The sequence below is a fragment of the Anomalospiza imberbis genome, chromosome 1 (assembly GCF_031753505.1).
Source record: "Anomalospiza imberbis isolate Cuckoo-Finch-1a 21T00152 chromosome 1, ASM3175350v1, whole genome shotgun sequence".
Taxonomy (NCBI): domain Eukaryota; kingdom Metazoa; phylum Chordata; class Aves; order Passeriformes; family Viduidae; genus Anomalospiza; species Anomalospiza imberbis.
Window position 1 is genome coordinate 38,028,220 of NC_089681.1, and position 14,654 is coordinate 38,042,873.

Here is a 14,654-nt window from a genome sequence, read left to right on the forward strand (position 1 = left end):
ACATTTTGCTGGACCGTCTGTGAGGAGATGCCTTTATTAGGAGACACAGTGGCCCTGCAATCCCTTCTTCACACATGTATCACAGCAGAGGCTTCCTATTATATGACTGAGACCATCCAAGCAAAGTTCTCCCTGCTTCACTTCCAATTCACACAAAAAACCCAACATTTAGCCTTGAAATATTCACAATTTCCCCAAAGACACTGAGATATGGAAAAGTCCAGGATATCCACATGTTTTGCCTCATGTGGGTGGCCACCTGTGGCTATCACAGACTTTAGTGTAAATGCCACTGTCCCAAGTTTGCAGATACTTCTCTCAGATTTTACACTGGAAGGCTTGGTTTGGTCTTTGGTGTATAACATTTAAAAACTGACTTTTTTTTTTTTTTTTTTTTTGCTCAGAAATGCTACATATTCCATTCTACCGTGGTATTTGTAGTATGTCATGAACTTTAACAAGACAGATGGAACACAGTCAGCCAGATTTCACTACTGCTTCTTGGGTTTATGTTTGTTTATTTTAATCTTCATTGTGTCTGAAATCCGCCTTCAGCCAAACAAAGCACTTTGATCTGGCCAAGTCTTAAAAAAAGAAAACAAATCATTGGCACAAGAATATTCTTATGCTATTGGTGATTAATATGTATACAGTGTTAGTTTAGTGCCATCAAGTGACCAAAAATATGAAACAGCACTCACATTTTTTTCCATTTTTTTTTGTTTTGTTTTTAATCTAAAGAAAGCTAATATGTTAACCTTTCAATATAAGCACAAGCAATGAATTTAGGGCATTTCAAGAATGAAATTTTCAAGTCAAAATTCCAAAGTTAGTTTCAAAATTTCCTCCACACATTGATACCTCAAGGTCTCCTCTGTTTTCACAGTTTATGAGGTTTGAAGAACTTCACTCACCTCTGGCTGAAATCTTTGCTGTGTAGAACTCAATAGGAGATGTCTCCAAGGTGAAAACTCATAACATTTTTTATTGTGTGGTGGTATCCAAAGGCTTGGATAGAGGGTTTTTTAATGAAGGACATCATAAACTGTGTGTATCAATTTTTATTTTGTTTTCTAAAATGCAGTAGCTATCTCTGTCAGAAACAAGAATCTTAAATGGATTGAAATGAATGCACCAAGAAAAATTAGGTTTTAATATATCCACTTATTGTATGATCAAACTTTGCACAAACAAACATAGGTAATATAAACTTCTAAGAAAATATTTCTGGAAATTATTTTTCCATATTTTGTCTGTCTAAAATAAATGTAAATGCATTTCAAATGCTTATTAATGTAGAAGATGAATACATAGTAGGTTTCTGATTTATTAGGATGGAAACAATCTCAGAAGCATAAATCTGAGGTGGAGTGAGTTTGTTTTGTCCTGGCTACATCACACTGATTTCCCACCAGAAGACAGAAAAGTGTATCAGCCAACAGGTAAACTTAAGGGCTAGAACTGGAAGAAAAGCAATGCAAACACTTTACTAAACACACTAGAGAGTGAAGGGAGAAGTTGGCAGAGCTTCCACAGACAGGACAGTATATAGAAGTGTTTTAAAAGTCCCTGCTCATGCCTTGGTGTGCAATAAACAAGCTTCAAGGTTACTGGTCTGTCAGGGCTTGCTGTGGTTGAGAGCAGAACAAAATATCATTACAAATCATATTTGTTACCTGGTAGTCCAAGTAGCAGAAATGGAACCACAGGTGATTTTGTAAAAGTATTTTCTTGATAGTTTGTTGCATCTCCTCCTTTACAAATTAATTCCTGTATCATCTACTGGCAGTTGGCACTTGTGGTTACAGCTTCTGGTGAAATATAAGCAAGAACAAACCTTTGTGGTGTTGCCATTTCACAAGAGCTTGTGGTTTACAGTTAGAAAAACCCTGCAAAAATTGAAAGCTCTGCATATATCTCCTAGCTTTCTAGTTTTTAGAGTACTTTCTTGTGTTGGGTGGCAGTGTCCTAAGTGCAGGAGAGCTATGTAATCAGTATTCACATATTTAGACACTGCAGCACATTTAAATGTGCGGTAACTTCCTGTCTATTCGTTGTACTTCCTCATGGTTTGTTTCTGACTTTCCTATGAAATAATAAAAAATTATAAGTTAAAAACTAAGTTATAACTAAACTAATTTATAAGTTAAAACTTTCGAAATATCTTGAGAAAAAGGTGGGGAGAAAAAAGTTGTTCAATATCTGGAGACACTTAACAGTGACAAGAGCACAAATAACATCACAGACCAGAGAAATGCCTGTTGAAAAGATATATGCATTTTCTGGAAAAAAATTGAAATACATTTTTTAAAAATACAATTCCTTGAAACATCTCTCCTAAATTATAGACTTTGAAATTGTGGAAAGATTTTGGTACTGTGATTGATTGAGAAACACTGGTCAGAGTAGAGGAAAACTTGAATGTCAATCAAATTCTGTCAGTAATTGACTAGTAGAATCTTACCCTGTCCATCACAACATTTCCTTTTAGTAATGGCATTTGCTTATGCTCTCATCACTTAATTTAGACTTCTGGAGTTTTGCTGGTTTCCTTGATTTTCTTATCATCCAGGTGCCATCACCAGTGACTAAGATAGCTCAACTGCTGTAATTTGTTTAATATCATGGGCCACAATATCCCGTCACATATTATACAAATACAAATAAGAGATGGTCCTTCTCTCAGAGAAAGAACTTTCTTCTTGACATAAAGAGGTAACAAATCATTACAGTCAGATGAAGGAAAATAATCAGAGTTAATACCATTCAACACACAGGTACAATGGGCTAAAAGAATGCAGCCACATGTAGGACATAGATATGGTGGTCCATATAGTGATGAAAAACCATACTCCTGTCTTTTTTGTTCTGTTCCTGTCTTCTGAAACCACCACAGCTCATTGCTTAAGTTGTCAACCAGAGTGCTCTATCCTTCAATGCCTGACCATTACAGATGCTGAGCATACATGCTTCCTTTGAAGCATGGATTTCAGGTTCAAAATCTCAGAGGAAGAGTAGGTGCCTTTTGCTTTAGACTTCTAAAAATTCTTGGGTACTGGAAGTATGTCTTTGCAGCATGTGAAGTCTTTAATGTTTACCATCCAAGAGCAACAAGCCAAATACTCCTTCATTGTCTAAACCATCTTTCCAATATCCTTCTAAAAGAAGAGATCAGGTAACTTGAACTTCTTCCATTAATGGTCTTTTGCTTTAGGAATTTCAAAAAAACCTAACTATCAGAAGGCATACAGCATGAAGAGCTGTTCAGTTTATTTTCTGCATATTGCTGAGTGATATAGTCCTAAGTAGTTTCTCACACTCTATTTGGTTCCAATTCTTTGAACAGAAGGCTATTGAAGTCAAGCTATTATAATGAGGTAGCAATATCAAATACTGCATTTTTTCTCTTTCATATCATACCAAGTGGGAATTCTAAATGTGATCCTGTAAAAACTACCATATGCTCATGAGTACTGAGCAGAAGCTCTAGCTTGATTTTGGAAATTTTTCAGAATACACAAAACCCCAGAATTTCACCTCTGTTCCTCTTAAAATGCAAAAGACTGCTTTTCCTCTCTCCTTCGAACCAGTCAGCTGATAGCAGATATGTTTCCACCCCAATTAAAAGCACAACTTACAGAACAGCTATATGAGCAGTGTCCTTCATGTCCAGGGAACTTTCCCTCCACAACGCTGCCTGGTGTCCAGCTGTCCAGGCATGTCTGATTACTGTGAGATCAACATGGTCACAGAGATTTTGAAATGCTGAAAATGTGCTAAAGTTACTCCTGCGTATGTGTGAATATGGCAATGGGTAAGTTTAATCTTCATGGCAAATTTGGGGCTGCTATTAACAAGTAATGCAGACATGGCTCATTTTACTCAGCTGTAGTAGCTGTACCTTAAAATTGAATGTCTAATCTACGACAGTCATCTGGACGCTCCCCAGAGTGAGCAGAGATCCTACAGGAAGCAATCCATTCCTCTTAGGTGTGATGTCCAAGGTAAAAATGGTGAATCACCCATCTCTTTCCATGATGCACAGTAGAAGCATGGGAAACTACCTTAGACTAAAGCATTAACTTGCATATTGGCTAAATTTAGATGAGAAAAAAATCATCCTTAGTGCTTCAAGTGCAATTATTTCCTGAAGATGTTTTGTTCTAAACAACTGCTCTGAATAGAAGTGTTGTTTATATTCATTTGTCACTTCTCCAGCTGTTATAAAAAATACATATAACTCTATTGACTGGTGACAGAGGAGAAAGCCTTTTCCACTTTAGAAAAAAACCAAAATCTTACATTTAGAAATATAGTCATAGGACTTCTCCATTATACATCATACAAAACATGCCAGGTTTTCTAGACAGGAAAGAAGAAGGAAAGACCTTTATATATTTGTTGTATGTTCTTCAATATATGAAAAACAGTCTCATTTGTTTGTGCAGGCCCTAGCTGTGCTGATCTTGTATCTCCTCAGTAGATCACAGGTCTTAGCTTTTAGATAGGACTTACGATAACATAGGTTTGCTTTTTATCTTTTCTGGCTTCAGGAAAGCGGGATAAAGTCGATCAATATAAAAAAATGTATGTCAAAGAAATAATTCATGCATATACATGTCTGAAAATTAATCTAAATTCTGCATTTGTTTTACTGATTTAAAATGGAAGCATGAATATTATTCTTCAGTTCTTCTTTGCAGCAAGAATGCTGTTGGACAGAGAGCTTGAAGTAGCTACTACATAAATAGCCTAATACATCTGGGACTATTACCTATGCAAAAAATATAGGCATTTACAATAGTCTTTTCTGAAACATTTTAAGAGTTTTAAAAGCCAACTATGTAAGCAAATTAAACAGTTTAGTTCTGCATCTCAATCCTTCTGCTTTATTTTCCCTCTCCTACATCCCAGAAAAACACCTCTGTCAGAACATTGAACCTGTAGACCAAAAAAAGGGAGACTTGTGATTTTACCATTTACAGAATGGGATTTAAACATCCCTTTGTGTTTTATACACATATACTCTTCCACGCCTAGTCACATGCACTCGCTCATGAGCAAAGGAATAAAACAATGTATTTATCAGCTAACTAATGTTCTGCCAACAACTTAACTTGGCCCATTCAAAGTGAGGGAAAACCCAATGACATTACAAGTTACTTTTTAAATTTACATTTAAGTGATATGTTATGGTGGTGGATAAAATGGAAACTGGTATTTAGTCTGTAAAGTTTATTAAATACTGCTTTTGCATGGAATATCTATCCTTAATACATGCTCCCTCCTTCCCTGAGACTTTTCAGGTTTTCTCTCGCCACCACTATCTATGTTTATTTTCATTACTATGATATAAATTACAGCTCCATTGTCCTGTGGACTATATGTAACAAGCTTACTAAAAGGCCTTTCCTTAAAACACCAGCTATACTGAAATATGACTCAAGGGCTCATCCATTTTTCAAATGAACATTTGTGGCACCACATTTAGCAGCTCTACAGCAGAGCAGAGTGACTCATGCATCTAATGACATGAAGTATGTATGGGTGTTGGAGGGAAGCCAAGTTACCAGCTCCATAAAGTAGCTGGAACACTGAAGGGGTGTGGGAGTATCTTACCCGATGAACACATTGGGCTGTTTTTTCCATATAGTTCATATGTGTTCCAATTCTGTTTTAATAAAGTAAATATATTCTTTTCTGTTATAAATTTGTCTCTGATCTTTAAAATTTACATGCCTTTAAAGAGACTAAATCAGTATTATTTTCTTTACCAGCAGTGCTGAAATATAAAAGTGTACCAAACTATTTCTGGATTACCATGTACTCTGCCTTATTTTATGAGTCCTCTTCAGGATGCTTCCAAAATGAAGTGCAGGGATCTGTATATGCAGTGTGTACCAAACCAGTGGCTGAAAATCCAGCCCTCGAATTCTAGAGAGATTAACCTATGAAAACCAGCTTAATAATGTTAGCAAAGGAGTACAGAGACCTGAAGGAGATGCAATCCTCCAAGGAGTACTAAAACCAAACCAATTTATAATCAAGTACTGTATTTCAGAATGGGTGTGGTTCAGAAGGATTTCACCAGAAACATTTCTTTTACATAAAATCTTCAATTTAAATTGACATGTAAAATAATTGTACAATTTTCTTACAGAACATCTTTAAACGTTGACACTTTAAATTTCCCTCTAAGATTATTTTTTTCTCCATGGAAAATGGTGAAATACATATTTGTTTATTGATAAAAATTGGTTTAATTAAAACTGATTTAAAATCAAACACACACTGTGTACACTTATAAATTGACTTACAACTAGCTCAAAAAATCTTAGCAGAATTTAGTACAAGAAAGATGATTACAAACTAGTTTAAATGTGTTCAGAATGGAGCTGGCAATCCTATCATGAGGGTTAACTTTACTTGATTGTTTTTAATCTAGTGGAGTTTCTGCATGTACCTCCAGGTTTTCACTCAGATCAGGGCAACAAGTAAGCCAATGCACATCTAATTGTTGTTGATTTTGTTATTGTTACTGTGGTAGAAGCAAGATGTACTAGTTAAGGATTTATTTATTATTCTAGGCTCTAAGTACACACACAGTGAAGAGACTGTGCGTGTCACAGAAAACTAGGGCCAGTGTTTCCCTTGCAGAAGTTAGTCTATCCTAAACTTTTCCTGAAAGCAAAACTATTCATTCATATCTTTCAAAAAACGCTTTCTTTACAAAAATGCAAACTTATTAAATAGTTTAAATGTAATTGTAACAAGAGGTAACAGTATTGTTTTTTCCCCATAAAAAATGTGTTTCTGTTTTCTGACTAGTTCTACTAAAAATAAGCTAAAGTACTCTTTACTAGTTTTGCCTTTGTTTAATGTGTCATAGGTTGGCTATTGACATACCTTTCAGAATAAATATATTATTAGATGAATCCTTGAACTACACTCAGGAGTCTTTTATACTCCCAACAGGAACTTCACCATTGACTTCAAGAGTTGAGGTTAAGCCTACTCTGAACATGTTTAAAAATGTCCAATAGAATAGAATGGATTGACAAGAAACACTTCAGCATTGTATTTAATGAAGCTTTTTAGATACCTGAAAGACAAAGCTTTGGAGGTTAAATACCATGGGGAATATCTGCCAGAAACCAAAAATGAAAAAAAAATTAAAAACCACTTGGAATATTTGAAGTCAAATGCCAGGGATCCAGTGAGCCTATGGAAAAAATATAGGTTTATGAATACCCCAGAGATATAGTAGCATCTCATAAGTGATAACTGTATATAAGAATGCTAGGGAAAATGGGCACAGTAAATAAGGGGATGATGATTCAATGCGTATTGAATTCAGGAAGAGACAAAAGATACTGTTCCTGGTGAAAACTAAAAGGAGGAAGCAAAATTACAGTATGATTCAGGTCTATTTTTCATAGTAGACTACAGCTGTACTCAAAAGGAGGAAGTTGGTGTTTTTTCTGATGCATTCTGAGCAACTAATGAAGGTATTCAAGAAGCTTGCCCATGAGACAACAATGGATTTCAATCACTTGAATACCAGTTTGAAGAATAATATGGCAGGACACAAAATGTTCAAGTTATCATAGTATTTTAGGGATGAACTTTTGCTTCACAGTACAGAGGAAGTTACAAGAGACATTACCAACTGGAACTGCATGACAAGTAGAGAGGAGCTCACTCCGATTTTAAGGGCAGAAAGTAAACAGAGTGAAAGTGATCATGACACTTTTGACCAAAATAGACTTCCCTACTCTGCACAAAAGAGGAAGAAAAAGCATGTCAGCACTGCCAAATAAGGACTGCATTGTTATGTAGAAATAGTTAAGCTAGCTTTAATCAAGCTAGTCTAGGTACTAAAAGCAGGCTCATCATAACAGCATGCCATTCTATATGAGTTAATTAACCTCCTTTCTGTACGGACTAGACCTGAGCTCAGTCATTTAAAGCTAACCTAAATTTTCTACAGAGAACAATAGACTCATTTTTAATTAAACATACAATAGCAAGGTATCTTGATGTGAACAAAAGGAAGGAAAGGAAGCTTAAGTAGACTGTATTAACATCACATTAAAAGCTCTTCAAAGATTTGAAGAAAGAAGTCACAATAAGGGGACATAATTGAAGGATAACATAAAAGAATATGAATAAAAGAATAAAATTACAAAGCCTACAGTACAAAATGAGTGACAGGTAAGAAAGAGTATAAAATGCAATAAGAAAATATTCTGGAACTACATTAGAAGTGCCCAGATACTTAGTTAAATTTATCTTACCATAGAGCTTCAAGAAGGAATGAGCTAAAATCTATGTAAATTTTATGTAATCAAATTAAAAGGGCCTAAAGAAATTTACTTAATAATATACCAAAAACAATCTCTGAATCGCTAAAAGGCTATATAGGTTTAAAGAGACAAGAAAAGGTTAAAATTAATCTATCTAAGGAAAGCTGGTCTAAAGCAATCCAGATTTATTTTGATGTCAAAGAATAATCCAAAATAAATTTCATGATTAAGAAGTTACCATAAGGTTGTCAGGAACAGATGCTCTAACACTACTCTGATGCCCGTTTTTACACTCAATTTTACTGATTTGGTAAAAAAAGAGGAAGAGTAAGTATCATAGGTCTTGAATTTAGTATCATTTAGACATTGTCCCATTACAGTTTCATTAAAACAAAAAGCAAAAGAAACATAATTTTCATGAAAGTACGAAGCAATTGGCATGCTGCTTACAAATATCAGACTTGGAGAGAATCTGCAATGAGAACCCATCTGTTGTCATTTCAGTTCTATTCGGTATTATCATTAGTGATTTGCAAGATGCAACAGAACATAGATATATTAAAAAACCTTCTCACCACTGTGAGAGCTAGAAGACAGTATCAAATTTCAAAACTATTTTCTTAACTAGGATAAATGTCTAAAGTTAGCAAGATTAAATCCTCATGGCTAAGGTAAAATGTTATACTTGAGAAGAATTTACATATATAGGAAAAAAAGTGGAGAAGTAGATGGCATTATGTAAGAATCAGTTCTGAGTAGAAATTGCTGTCACAATAAGACAAGCAAGTTCTTACTGGGATATATTTATGAATGTTCCTCTCATGTGTAACACATGGGATGTAATTACTGCACTCTAGTTGGTGTTGATGCCTTATATCCTAAGATAAAGCCAAAAGTCATACTGGAAAGAAGGCAGAATAAAGCTGGAAGAATAAATCATTTATCAGTGTAGTCTATAAGAAAAGTGAAAAAAATGTTTAGTCTATGAGAGGATGATATACATATGCTCACATATAAACAATTATATGAATAAGTATATATTTATACAAAATATTTATTAAAACATATGTGAGGCACATAAATACCTTTCACCTTCAAGTACTGCATTCAACTCTGGGGTCCTCAACACAGGAAGGATATCAACCTGCTGGAGCAAGTCCAGAGGACACCACCAAGATTATTGGAGGAATGGAGCACCTCTGCTCTGAGGAAAGGATGACAGAATTGGGATTCTTCAGCCTGGAGAAGAGAAGGTTTTCAGAGTGACCTAACTGTGTCCTTCCAGTACCTGAATGATGCCTACAAGAAAGACGGAGAGAGGCTATTTACAAGAGTATGTAGTGACAAGGACAAGGGGTAATGGCATCAAACTAAAAGAGAGAAAGTTTAGATTAGATGTAAGAAATTCTTCATTGTGAGGGTACTGAGGCATTGGAAGAGGTTTCCCAGAGAAGTGGTGGATACCCCATCCCTGGAAATGCTCGAGGCCAGACTGGATGGGGCCCTGAGCCATCTGGTCGAGTGGAAGGTGTCCATGCCCACAGTGGGGGTGGGGGGTGGAACTACATGGTTTTTAAGATCCCTTTCAACCCAAGCCCCTTCCATGATTCTGTGATTCCATGATTTCCACTAGAAATATGACAAGTAATGCAACAAAGAAAAATCAGGTTGGCTATTGGACAAATATATATCCACAGATGCCGTTAGAAGTTTGTACAAGCTACACACAAATGTTGCGGATTTTCTCCAAACAGGTACTTTAACAAATTGGTCAGAGAAGTAGTTCATGAAGATGATAGAAGTGGTTTTCAAACTGTGATCTGTTGCCTCCTTAGATTCTATCAAGTACTCCTGAAGAGGACTCTGAAAAATTAGCCAAAATAAACCTGCCTTCTGTAAATACAACAGTTCTCATATTTATGTCCACAAATTGAAAATATTTGAGTAACACTGATCAACGTACACCTGAATCCATCTGAGTGCAGAGTACATCAGACAATCTCTTGAGGTCTAGAAGCCAGTAATTCTTTTAATTTCTATGTGAAAAATTATATCCTCTCCATGAACCCATTTTCCTAACCTATAAATAGGCAAAAAGTAGGATTTTTCTACTGCACAAGAGATCGTGTCTGTAAACGCATAATAAATTGTTCGGATACAGTGGCAGTTCAATGATTGAAGGGTTTTTACAGAAAGTAAGAGATTTTACTTAACTCCTCTTTCCATAGAAGTCTTTCTAGGCAATGATAATACTTGAACAAACTACATGAAGGTGAGTCAGGGGAGTTTTATGCCGAGTACGAGGAAATGGTTTTTCAGCTGAGGGGTGGTTGGGCACTGGAACAGGCTCCCAAGGAAGTGGTCACAGCCCCAGGCCTGACAGAGTTCAGGAAGCGTTTGGACCGTGCTTTCAGCGCGACGTGTGACTCCCGGGGCCGCCCTGTGCAGGGCAGGGAGCTGGACCCCTTCCTGCTCCGCATAGTCTGTGATTCTAGGCTTTGAACACACCTCCTGCCTGGACAGCTTCTGTCACACGCATTACGGGCACAATGATCTCACTGCAGTGGCACTGCATTTAAAACTTTTATTTCAGTCCACGTAACGAAGCTGTTTCACAATGTACCACAGTGTGAGCTTCTCTCCGTGTGCGCCGCGGAGACCCCGAAGGGCCGCAGAGACACCGCAACCCGGTCGAGGGCGCAGAACTCTCGGTGCCGACTGACTCCGTTTTCCCGGCCTTTTCTCGGTGCCACCTTCCCCCGCCTCTCCGGCTGTACAAACAGGGCGGGCCGGGCTCGCCAGCCCGGCTCCGGCTGCGGCCGCGGCCGGCCGCTCTCCCCGCCTCCCTGAGGCGCGGCCTGGCCCGGCCCGGCCTGCAGTGGCGGCGGCGCCGGCGCCTCGGCCGGGCGGCTCCATGGCTTTCATCCGCAGGCGGCGGCTGGAGCGGCAGCTGTACTCCAAGGAGAGGTGAGCGGCACTGCCCCGCCGGCCCCGGCCGCCCCCGCTTGGTCCCGGCCCCTAGGAGAGCCCGGCGGAGCTGCGGGCGGCGGGGCCTCCGGGGAGGCCGCGGCGCAGCCGGGAGGAGAGCCCGGGCGCTCTGCTCCCCTCGTTGTTGTTGCTGTTGAGATCAGGTGGCTGATGGTTTCCCTGAGTTAAGGCTGAAAAGGGTGTGGAAAGGACCTGGGAAAATAGGAATGCTGCTTGCCTTGCATGAAAAATAGCGTCTTGTGGATTTTTGTATATTAGTTTGTTCTCAGTTGTGCTTGTGGCACGGAGCTGTGCTTCACTGTAGTTTGTTGTGATATTTTTTTCCTTTTTTTCCCCTGAACACTGTAGTCAGTGTACTGTCAGCCCTTGAATTACAGGCTCTGTGTTGTCTCTTTAAAGCGTTAAATTCAATTTGTGCGCTCCTGTTTGCTGACTGTAATCTTTGTTTTGTTTTTGAACATACAACAAAGGCTTATCACACATGCTTGAGAGTATCCTGAATTTACTCTCTTATTTTTCCGTAGTGTCCCACTTTCTTTTGCCTGGCTTAGCTGTATCTGTCTTGTCAAAAAGTTTGAAAATCTTTTGCAGGCCTAATATTGACACATAGGAAATCGCTGTGAGAGCAGTAGGTCCAATATGGGTCACACAGCAGAAGGACACCACCTTCTTTGGGGGGATCAGGGATCCCCCGTTGTTTCCTGCAGCAGGAACCAGGGAAATAGCAGGTTGGTCCTGTGCGAGCCCTGTGCAAATTCCTGGTGCTGGTCTCTGCTGGTTACACAGCACTGTTTATTGTTGATGAGAAAACCACATGATGAAGAGCTGGACTCACTCTGTCCATATAAATTCTGATTCATAGCTGTACAGCTTATGAAGCTACCACATTCTCTGAAGTTTTTTTTTTTTTTTTTTTTTTTTTTTTTTTTTTTTTTTTTTTTAAGTACACATGTGTTCTGGGTCACATTTTGTCTTCTTGTATATCTTGTTGCTTTGGGGGGGCTGAGTATGAGAACTGAAAACTCTGATTTCGGTTGTGTGTAAGGGGCTGCAGGCAGAAAGGACAAACTTCCAGTGTAGAAGGAAAAGAGAAATATTTTGAATTGTAAAGGAAGCATCTTACTTGTAGGAAAAGCAAGTAAAATGACTGTGTTAGCTGTGTTATGGATTTCATGTAAATAGCCTTTTTTCTTTTTTCTTTTTTCTTTTTTTTTTTTTGGGAAAGCTGAGAAAAAAAGGCCAAAAATCAGACTTGTCCCAAAGAACCCAAATGGCATCCAGATCTCTTCTAAAAAGCCCTGAGAACAAACTCAGCATATCAGTGTCAGCATTATTGATCTGCAGTTGTTGATGAGAACTTTTTTCTTTGGTCCTACTTGAAAGCATATCAGGATCTTATTATTTGAGCTTGTAATTTGAGCACTTCATGAAAGATCAGTCTCATTGTCATTTTCACTAGCAATTTTTCCTATATCTGCAAACCTGTTTCTCTTTTTCTTCCCCTTGCCTAGCAATTGATATTAGTATAAAATCTAAATAAATTTATATGTTTTGTACCCTATATCAGGTCCCTCCCTCTCCCTCTTTTCCTGTGCTTTTCTCAATTAGAAAATCTTAAAAGTATTTAAGGGATTTAAAATATTTTGAGTTTAGAAATATCAGATCAGAAACATTGCTGTATTTTTGTTACATTTTGTCCTTACAGTTCTACCTTAAAACAGCAAAAAACCAGCTTGCTATGACTTAATTGAAGGGACACATTCTGAGAATTTTTTTTTACCTAGGTGCTGGGTAGCTGTTAGAGACATCAACTTCTGCTTGAAAGCTTTGCTTGATCTTTGTATCCTTGGGGTAGATATTTCCTAGTGAAATGAACAGGACTGCTTAAAATTTTGTGGCAACTGCATTTGATGTGTGTTTTGGTTTGGGATTTGTTGTTATTTTTTTGGTTTTTTGTTACTTGTACACTGCTTTCTACAAAACTTTAAGCTATAAAAGTTCCAGTTAAGAGTAGTATGAAACTTTGTAAGTAAGAATTTATTCTTCTTATGCAGTTGCTTTGGAGAGAAGGAAGATCAGATTAGTTTTAAGTGATCTGAAAAAAAAAAATTTCTTCTTAACTAATTAGTCCACTTTAATATCTAGTTACATAAACCTTCTTTTCTGACTATATGCCATTTTCTAGAAGAAAACAAGAAAATGCTGAAATTTTCTATGTCCAGGACAGTTTATTTAATCCCTAAAATATTCATCCTTCATGAACAGCAGTCCTTTTTTACAAACAATTTTAGTTACAAACCATCAAATTAGATGATGTGGTGTTTGGCTCAGGTCATTGCTTTCTTTATAAATTGATTTCTCACTTCTGCTGGCAGTATGCCCAAATTGCAGACAAGTGTAAACACTTGGTACGGGTCTCTATACAGTGCTGCTGGTTTGTCTTGCACCCTGCTCGCCTTCCTGTGTAAGGGGTTCGTCTCTTCTGCTGGATACACCACTCACATGAAGCAACCTACTGGCAGCATGTAGGTGCTGCAGATGGATCTTTGGTGTGATGGTTGCTTGGACATTGGATTTATAGTTATTTATTTTTTTTTATCAGTAGTCTTATCTTACTCTCTTGAGAAAAAATATGCATAATGAAGGCCTTTATCCAAAGATCAGCAAATTAGTCCTACAGCTGGCCTATACATAATTTGTTCTTGTTGGGAGGAGGAGGTTTAATTTTAGAGTTGGTTTTGCATAGCTGTGTGCTGCTGCTAGATTGGGCTGCCCTGCTTTTTCATCCCTGACAGTTTCCTTCTGTTATTAGGACTGTACTTCCATTTTCAGGTCAAGTGATTGTGCAAGGTGTGTTGGATCAGCCACTTGAAACCCTTGTGTCCAAGCAGATTTCCAGCATGTGCTTTTCTGATGAAAGGATAAAAATAGCAAGGCTTCAATCAGAGATTATGAATTTAAAGCAGGATCAATGGGTACCTTTACTGGGTGGTATAAACAGGATTTTGCCAAGGCACTGGTCCCTGCCTGGTCATTCCTCTGTCCAATTTGAATAAGTCCAGTGCTTCAGTTGGTAGGTGAAATTGGTATATAAAATAAACTGTGGACTTGTTTTGTTTTCCCCTCAGATGTTGAATGTCTGAGTTTTTTTCAAACTGAAGTATAGAGGGACATGCACATCAAGCAAAGTAACCGTAAAATTCTCAAGTAGACTAAGCCTGATGCAGCACACTTCTCATTGGAGGATATTTTGTAGCATTTGTAGGAGTTACTAATCCCAGGTTGTAGTTTGTAAAGGGTGATTGGCTTCTTGGCTGCATACTCAGTACAGCGCTAGGAATGTTTGGGTGCCTTTGGGTT

At 37.8% G+C, this 14,654-nt stretch overlaps 1 protein-coding gene and 1 long non-coding RNA gene across 2 annotated transcripts in view; one reads left to right on the forward strand and one right to left on the reverse strand.

Moving 5' to 3' along the window:
• Positions 1 to 1,407: 1,407 nt before the first annotated feature.
• On the reverse strand, positions 1,408 to 10,950 carry LOC137472794 (uncharacterized). The gene is made up of 3 exons (XR_010998419.1): positions 10,815 to 10,950; positions 9,392 to 9,545; positions 1,408 to 3,208 (listed from the first exon to the last, which is right to left on the reverse strand). It is a non-coding gene; the product is annotated as an uncharacterized lncRNA (long non-coding RNA).
• Positions 10,951 to 11,111: 161 nt separating this feature from the next.
• Positions 11,112 to 14,654, forward strand: part of NSMAF (neutral sphingomyelinase activation associated factor) — a 39,024-nt gene continuing 35,481 nt past the window's right edge. Inside the window, exon 1 of the mRNA XM_068188142.1 lies at positions 11,112 to 11,273. Coding sequence (XP_068044243.1) covers positions 11,221 to 11,273 — 53 coding nt within the window. The 5' untranslated portion in view covers positions 11,112 to 11,220. The remainder of the gene's footprint in view (positions 11,274 to 14,654) is intronic.